The sequence below is a fragment of the Octopus bimaculoides genome, chromosome 2 (genome assembly GCF_001194135.2).
Source record: "Octopus bimaculoides isolate UCB-OBI-ISO-001 chromosome 2, ASM119413v2, whole genome shotgun sequence".
NCBI lineage: Eukaryota > Metazoa > Mollusca > Cephalopoda > Octopoda > Octopodidae > Octopus > Octopus bimaculoides.
The window spans coordinates 121,038,815-121,048,158 of record NC_068982.1 but is presented as its reverse complement, the minus strand read 5'-3'; the positions used below and the strand labels follow the sequence as shown (position 1 = coordinate 121,048,158).

The 9,344-nt window shown below is 36.7% G+C and overlaps 1 protein-coding gene across 1 annotated transcript; it reads left to right on the top strand.

The window, feature by feature from the left end:
- Positions 1-713: 713 nt before the first annotated feature.
- Positions 714-9,012, top strand: LOC106874085 (uncharacterized). The gene is made up of 2 exons (XM_014921682.2): positions 714-1,453; positions 7,138-9,012. The coding sequence occupies exons 1-2, from the start codon at positions 994-996 to the stop codon at positions 7,392-7,394; spliced, it is 717 nt and encodes a 238-aa protein (XP_014777168.1). The 5' UTR covers positions 714-993; the 3' UTR covers positions 7,395-9,012.
- The last annotated feature ends 332 nt before the right edge of the window (positions 9,013-9,344 follow it).

Below are 9,344 nucleotides of genomic sequence, written 5' to 3'. Positions count from 1 at the left end.
AAACATTTTTCTACTTAGGGTTAGAGTTTTAGGGTTAGGGTTTTAGGATTTGGGTTAGGGTTAGGGTTACGGCCTTAGGGTTAGGGTTTTAGGGTTAGGGCTAGGGTTAGGGTTTTAGGGTTATGGTTTTAGGGTTAGGATTAGGGTTTGGATCTTAGGGTTACGGATTCGGAAAACAGTGAAAAATGAAGAAATTGGGGGTGGAAGGGAGTTGAGGCAGTGGAAAATTCAAAATACGGATTTTTGACAATTTTCCGGAATCTCTGTATCCGAAAACGTGGGTTTTGGGGGAAAAAATTAAAAAAGAAAACTCAATTATTTGCGAGAAAATAGGGGGAGGGGACGGGAGGAAATCTTTCCATTTCATGTAATTCAAACGAATTACACTATCTTTGAGGTAACTTACATAGTCTAGGTTAATAAAAAAACACCTTTCATAATGCTTTGTAATGTTTTAATCGTAACAATACAATTATGTTAGATATCGATAATCTAATCATTACAATCATATTTTCAAAATAAAATTTAAATTAATTTACTTTCCAGTTTTAAAGCTTAATTTTATTTAACAATTTTCAATTTCTCATTATCTAACAGGAAATAAGATTTTTTTATACATTTGAAGATTAGAAACTGTGACAGTCTAAAATATTTATCAAACTACGAATTTTTAATCCCAGTTGATTGCCATCCCGGTGCTTTATAAGATAAGCGACAGTTTTTAGTTCGCACCGCCTAGTTAGTCACCGTGAAGCGAATGGAAACTGAAGGAGTGTGATTTCCTCGTGTGAAGCCGATTCCTCAGATGATGGCTAATTTGATTTTGGTCCATAACACGGCGAAGTAAATTTATGGATTAATCTACCATGACGGCACGCACGTATTAAGCTATTTGGACACACTCACAAATGTTTTTATATCCACATAATATATTTTCACTCATTTCCTCCTGGTCACATGTAACTTAACGCAATCCTCTGTGACATTGCCATCATGTTGCCATCAAAAATTATACCGACACTTGTTTCCTTTATGGTGGGTTTAATATCATCTGGTTTGATCATTGGAACTGCTTACAAACTCTACGGTTATGGAGTGAAGAAGCTGCGAAAAAGCCGCCGGAGCGACGATGGTTCTGAAGATGAAGATGAAATTTTCACTGAAGTTCTTATGTTTCCCGATAAACACATTGCGTGTAAGAACAACTTTCTACTGGAATCTGGTTGTGTACGCGCTGACTGTTCTTTGTCCCATTACAAAACTTCCTTAAGTGAAATCTATCGACGTCTATGTGCAGCTAAAAAATATATATGTGTCTGTGTTTTTCACATAACTTACAAGGATCTTGTAGATATTTTAATTGCCATGAGTAAGAGAGGTGTCTGTATTCAGGTGATAACTGATGATGAAAAAACTGACGGTGAATCTCAAGTAGACCGACTTAGAGCAAACAGTAAGTAGACATACAATTATCTTTATTTTATTATGTATGGTATAATGGATTTTGTCTCCCAGTTATTACCCTAAATAATCGTGACTAGATTTCCAGTTTCGCTTTAAACCGCTTATGCTCCGAAGAAAAGTATGAACACCACATGTTCCTATACTGTACATCTTCCAAAATTGTCTACAGATTTTCAGAAAAGTTGGTATTAACTCATCAGGTGACTTAGGCGTTTTTGTCGTTGTTATTGTTTAGCTAATCAACTAAACAGTTCCAACCGTGACCATTCCGTCTTTTTGTATATCTTGGGCTACATAGCTCAATGTAGCCTCCCTTTTCTAAGAGGGTAGGGTGTAATTTAAGGGAGATTTGGCTTGAGCCGCTGCATGGTCGCACAACCCTTTAAAAATAGCAGCTAGTTATTCTTTTAATTTACACCCGTCCTCCTTTTAAAGGGAAGGTCAGACTGGATAATGTAGTCCTAGATATACTGCAGGAAAGGGATAGTCATACTTGAAATACTTAGGTTAGAGCTTATCCAAGGCTTATCGACAACCATGTATAGACTACCTCGTTGGATTTTGTTTTTTGATGATGCTGAAACTTAACATATATGAAGTGATTAAAATTATCGAATCAACCACCCACGTCATCCAAAATGAAATCGTTATATCTATCCCTGTATTTAATTACTTTTCATTTTACCTCTTTCTACGTCTCTTTTCTCTGAGTTCTATTCTTTATTATTTTCCCACCATTTCCATTCTTTATTGTTCATGACATCCCTATATTTTCTTCGATCCCTTCTTTACAGAATAATATGGCCTATCCACTACTTCAACTGTATGGATTTTATATCATTGAGGCTTTTCGAATAACATTTATTGATTTGTTGACATTGTCCTTCTAGATCGATTTACTTGTCCTGTATGACCTTTTGACCTTTCAGCTAGTAATTCAACTAAAATAGCTTAAAGAATTTATTGGTTTAAAACGAATGGATTTTTATGTTCAGTCTCAAATAAATGGAAAAAAATATATTCCCCCGAACTTAATTTGCTCCGAGTGATAAATTTTATTATCGCATTATAATAATGCAGCCACCCACGACTGTTTTGTAATTATGTTGTTGATTGATATGGCAGGAAAGCATCGATCTGTTTCTCGGTCGTCCAGTATTATGATTATTTACCTTGAGATTGGCTGCATCTTTCTCTGTCCCCCTCCTCACACTCTTTCTCTTCTCCCTTATCTCTTTTCCTCACAATATCTAAACCTGGTCTGGAAAGTGATTTCAAGTGTTGTTGTTAAGCCCTAGGTCAGCCCTATGCAGCATACCAAAAATCAAAAGCATTCCATCTGTAACTATCACGTCTTTTCCTTATGTGTAAAGAATTCGGGACCATATCTCACGGGTCCTTTTCTAAGATGTTGGTGTGTTATCTGGTAATGATTTAACTGCTATTTTTAGCAGTTCGTGCGAGCGGATAGACATAACACTGGTTTGTTTCAATCTTGTTTGGATTGTGCTGTATAATATTATTTACAGTTGGAATCTTCGTCAGTTTCCATATGCCTTTTGATTTATTTAACAGAAATAATTAGTAAATGTCTAATTGGCGGGAGTTTAATGAGCGAAGTGAAACCGTTTCAGAAGAACGTTATTGTTAGTCTTCTTAATTTTATCGGAAAATTTTCTGTTGTAATTTTCATCATCATCATTATCATCAGTCTATTTTCCATGTGTTGGGCGATTTGATAGGAGTTGGCAAATCAGAGGATTGCACCAAGCTCTATTGTCTTCTTTGGCAATGTTTCTATGGCTGGATGCACTTCCTAATGCTGACCACTTTTCAGAGTACACTGAGTGTGGCACCAGCACCAGTGGGGGTCACCAGGTAACTTACAAAACAAAGACCCCTTGAGGAGTAGTAGTATTGATGGAAGTGGTTTTGTCCCAGTTTATGAGTGGCTAAAGTATAATAGAGGGATTAGAGATAGCCTGTGGCTAGCATGACTTTCTGAATTGCAGATTTAATGAAAAATAACCTTGAAGTAGTGTATCTTGCTTCATGAAAAATGTTGCCCGTGTCTGGAATGAATGCTTCACTGGCATCATAGTTATTATTATTTTTGCTTTAACAAACATATGGAACAGATGTATGCTTAAATCTACTCCAGTTGCAGTGTATTTCAGTGTTAGTTAAGCGTCACACACTGCAGGTTTTTTTTTTTTTATTAGTGCATACTTGGGTAGGGTAATCAATGGAAATCTATCTTGTGAAGAGTGCAACAGTATGGAGGTCTGGGAATGATGTGTGGGGTACAACTATAGGGAATGATGTGTGGGGTACAACTATAGGGAATGATGTGTGGGGTACAACTATAGGGAATGATGTGTAGGGTACAGTGCAGAAGTTTGGTTGTTTATGTGTGGGATATGATGTAAAAATCTGGATGTGTCATGCTGGGTGCAGTTGGTCATCTGGATATCTGCATGAGGTGTAGTACAGGAGTGTGCATATGGCTCTGTGGAGTACAGGGTGGAAGATTGAAGTACAGTGTGAAAATTTGGGTATATATAGCCAAGGGAGTAGCAGAAAAGAAGTTTGTCAGTGTTCAGCAACGTGAGGACCAAAGAACTGAAGTATTTCAGATTGCAAGACAGTGTGTGAGAGAAAACTGTGATGTCAGTGGAAAGAAATGTGTCCGCATGGATGATGGTGCCCTTGCGTTTAATGATTCTGCAAAGAAAGAGGCTTGGAAAAGCCATTATGAAAGACTGAATGTGGAGAATGAATGGGAGGAGGCGAGTCTGCCAAAGGTTGACCTAATTGAGGGACCAGCTATCTGAATCGACAGTACCCAGGTAGATAAAGCAATTAAGGATATGAAGATAGGGAAAGCACCTGGCCCATCAGGAATCACCACTGGGATGCTTAAAATATCAGACAGTGAAGGTTATGGTCTTGTTACCCACATCGTAAATCAGGTAGTTCATGAAGGAATCATACCCAATGGCTGGTGTAGCAGCACCATAGTCAACTACTACAAGAGGAAAGGTGATGCTTCAGATAGAAATAACTACAGGGGTATCAAATTATTGGATCAGGTGATGAAAGTTACAGAGAGGGTCATAACCCAACTAATTAGGGAGAGAGTTAGCCTAGATGAGATGCAATTTGGTTTTGTGCCAGGCAGAAGCACCACTGATGTTATATTTCTGATAAGGCAACTGCAGGAGAAATACCAAGCCAAAGATAAACCTCTGTACTTGGCTTTTGTTGACTTGGAGAAAACCTTTGACAGGATCTCTCGATCCCTTATCTGGTGGCCAATGTGGAAACTGGAGATAGATGAGTGGCTGGTAAGAGCTGTACAGGGATGCTGTCAGTAAGGTGAGGGTTGGCAACGAGTATAGTGAAGAATTCCAAGTAGAAGTAGGGGTTCACCAAGGATCAGTCTCCAGCTCCCTCTTATTCATTATAGTCCTCTAGGCAATAACAGAGGAATTCAAGACAGGATGCCCCTGGGAGCTCCTCTATGCTGATGATCTTGCTCTAATAGCCGAGTCACTGCCAGAACTGGAGACGAAGTTTAGGGTGTGGAAGCAAGGTCTAGAATCGAAGGGCCTTAGGGTTAACGTAGCAAAAACCAAAGTCTTAGTAAGTAGGAAGGCTGTCAGATCACAACCCCCTTCAGGTAGATGGCCCTGCTCTATCTGCAGAAAAGGCATGGATAGAAACTCCATACAATGTACCCGGTGTAAGCTATGCACACATAAAAGGTGCAGCAACATCAAAGGAATGTTAACTGGGAAAATAGCTTTTGTGTGTGGCAGATGCACTGGGGCAATAAACACTGAAGATGTACAGAAAACAGATTCCATCATATGCCAGGAGGAGAAACTAGAAGTAGTAAATAGCTTCCGCTACCTAGACGACCAAGTCTGTAGTTGGGGTGGTTGCTCTGAGAGTATAGCGACTAGAGTAAGACTAGCCTGGGCAAAGTTCAAGGAACTCCTACCTCTGCTGGCAACTAAGGGCTTCTTGCTCACTGCCATGCTGCACGGCAGTGAAACATGGGCCATGAATGCTGAGGACATGCATAGGCTTGAAAGAAATGAAGCTAGTATGAGCCGCTGGATGTGTAATGTCAGTGTGCATACACGACAGAGTGTAAATGCCCTGAGAGAAAAGTTGGGCATAAGAAGCATCAAATATGGTGTGCAAGAGAGGCGACTGTGCTGGTATGGTCATGTGTTACGTATGAATGAAGTTAGGAAGGGTATCAAGCCATAGAAACCATGCCAAAGCAGACGTTGGAACAGTCCTCTGACCTGCTAACACCTGTTGAACCATTCAATCTATTATGGCATGGAAAACAGACATTAACTGATGATGATAACGATAATGTGCTATGGTATTAAATAGTTATTTCTACTGTGCTTTTTTTTTTTTTTAAATATGACTGCTATGATGTAATTGAAGTGGATAAGTGGTATTTATAAGTGGTATAAATACAATAAGTGGTATTTATACAATAAATCAATGAAAGAAATTACTCAGACACTATTCTTGTGAAAAACAATTGTTAAGGTAGTATTAATGTATTTAATGCTAATCATTAAAAAGCTAATTAAAAATAATTATGACTTGAGATTTTAGTGTGTTTTTTTAATTAATTCATCATTGGTAGTACACAATATTATAAAGGCTGTATGTGAAGGTGAGAATGACCATGCTAATATTTTTATAAGTTTCCATAATTTTTATTACCCAGAACATTTGCATTTACATATATACAACAGTTATTTGAATAAAACAATATACATGAGAGGGTGAATGTGATAGTTAAAAGCTTTTATTCTATTAAATATTTTAGTTATTTATTTGAAAATTATTCAGAGTTATTAAAGACAGAATAAATAGAAAGAGTACTAACACTTTATCACAGAACTCACTGACAGCTTTGTGTAGCACCTGGGGTTCTGTTCAGCAGTTCAATATCCCAGCTTTTTGTAACATCATCATCGTCGTTTAACGTCCGCTTTCCATGCTAGCATGGGTTGGACGATTTGACTGAGGACTGGTGAAACCGGATGGCAACACCAGGCTCCAATCTAATTTGGCAGAGTTTCTACAGCTGGATGCCCTTCCTAACGCCAACCACTCAGAGAGTCAAACTCCTAGAAAATTTACAAACTTATTTTCACATCTGCCATTTATTTAGTTGATCCAGTTGATCTGGTAGGTTGAATTATATTTACATAGTCGTTAATGCTTTTTATGGTGACACAGTTAATTTCTCATGACTGGCTTTGCCTTTTATAGCAACATAGTTGGGCCATGGTTCTAAACTGGGGATCTGAGTAAGTGGTTTCAAAACTCAGCACAAGCCTTACTACACAGTTTTAATTTTTCTAGCAACTGCAAGAGACAACTCTCAACAATTTCTGTTTTCTTTTGATCTTATTAGCAAAACATACATTTCACCATACTTGCTAAAGTAGTGAAGAAAGAATCACTGAATAGATGTATAGTATTGTACATTCTCTGTAGGTGTATAGTATTGTACATGTATAGCATTGGTGTAAAAAACAGCTTATCTCAGAGCTACTCAAGGATACCATTTGTATTTTATGTTTTGAAATTTTTATTGTGTACTTAATGTATTTATTTTTTTACTTTCAGATATTCCAGTACGTACTGACCACTCATCGTCATTCATGCATCATAAATTCACAGTTATTGACCGAAAAATTGTAATTCATGGTTCCTTTAACTGGACTTTCAGTGCCATCAATGGTAACCTGGAGAATGTACTGATAACCAATGATTCAGATATTGTACAAAATTTTCAAAGAGAATTTGATTTACTTTGGACCAAGTTTGACATGACCAATAACCAGAAACATACAAATGGTTGTATAAAGCATATAAAACTTTGATTGTAGAGCATTATAGATATATGTCATCTAGATTTTTCAAATTTATTTTTAAAAAATGATCTTTCCTATCATAGTTAATTCCTCATCTGGAATCATATCACTCAGTGCTCAATGATGATATACAGCTTAAGTCTTGTTTACCTTGCAAGTTAGCTGTTGGTTTTGGCTTATATACTGTGGCTTATAACAACTTTTCTATGGGAAAGATTATTATGTTTCTAAGAATTACCATAGAAATGACTGTACTGTAGAGATTCAGTCTTCTGCCATATTACAAAAGAGCTTGTCTTAAGATCTGAACCTTTTAAATTGTTTTCTTTATCAGACACTGATCATTGAGAAACTTGCAAACCTTAACATCTATTCACTTAAATGCACAGCGGAAAGCATTATGGTGTTGCAAAATTAACTGTGAATAGAATCCAAGGCTTGTTTGAAGAGTTGTATATTGATGGGGTAGTATGGACTATTGATAGGATACAATAGACTGATTATAATTTGAATTTAAAATGTTAATCTAGCAAACACCACTAATTTTTGACTATTTAACACACACACACATATACACACACACACATACAATGTTATGTAATAGCTCTTGTTCAGATTCAACATCTTTACTTATCACAGAAATCTTGGTTTTAGTTGTAAATACAGATGTTGAAGTGGAACAACATATATTATATAATGCTGTGAAACTTGCTATGCATCATTAATAATGAAACTGTATGTATTGTATTCTTACATATTACATACTCTAATTAAAATTGAGGGCTTTAATTTTTGTTCATATCATCATCATCATCATATATATATATATGTATGTGTGTGTGTGTGTATGTATAAATATTTACAGGGTGGCCCAAAAGTTGCTGAAGGGTTTTAATTTTTAATAACTCCCTTATTTTTACAAATAGGTGTATGAAATTTGAATTCAATATAGAGGAGATAGTGAAGATTAATTTGCATTACTCCTTTTTCATTATACCTCTGCATTATGTATGGAAAATGACATCTTTTAAATAGCTTCACACATTTTCAGTTTCACACATTCATACCCTTTCCAAAATATGTTCCATGACAGTTCTAAGGGTTTCAGGGTTCAGTTCCCTGATCTCTCTAGTGATATTTTCCTTCAATTGTTCTAAGGATTTCTGGTTTGTTAACATAAACTTTCTCCTTGAAGTGCCCCAACAAGAAGAAATCAGGATTGGTCAAGTCTGGGGAATGTGATGGCCAGTTGATGTCACAGTAGCAAGAGATGATTCTTTCTCCAAAACATTGCCTCAACAACTGTATTGTCTTTCTTGCGGTATGAGCAGTTGCCCTATCTTGCTGGAACCACATATCGGGCCTGTTTTGAATGGCTGGGCGCAAAAAAGTTCTTGATCATGGACCTGTATTGCTCACCAGTCACAGTGACAGCATTCCCATCATTGTTCTCAAAGAAATAAGGCTTTATGGGATGCAATTCTCTTTGGTGCTTTCTGGGTTTGAATAACAGACCCCTGATTTTGATAGAACAATTTCACCACTTGGGTGTGTTGTGCAGTGCCGTGTTTTTTCATAATTAATTTCCAGGTTCTAGTCCATAAAATCCCTGAAAAGTAAAGAAAAAGGTAAAAAAATAAAAGAATTATCAATGATTGCAACTCCTCAGTGACTTTTGGGCCACATCTATATATATATATATATATATATATGCGTTAAACGATGATGATGATATATAAGGGGGAAAAGGGCAACAAAAAACGAAGTAAGACGAATATCTCAGGTCATGTAGAATAATTCAATGAGGGTAAATTTAAGTCTTACAGCTGTTTCTGGGATATTCCAAGTGATAGGCTAACATGTCTGTACACTGGGTATTCTGTTGTCAGAGACAAGGTAAATATGTATGAAAGTTCTAGACAAGGAAATTTACAGTTTATAAGGAATAAAATAGAAGAA

Coding starts and splice junctions, on each gene's coding strand:
- LOC106874085 (XM_014921682.2), top strand. CDS start 994: ATGTTGCCATCAAAAATTATACCGACACTTGTTTCCTTTATGGTGGGT. Junction 1,454..7,137: donor AGACCGACTTAGAGCAAACA/GTAAGTAGACAT, acceptor TTTTACTTTCAG/ATATTCCAGTACGTACTGAC.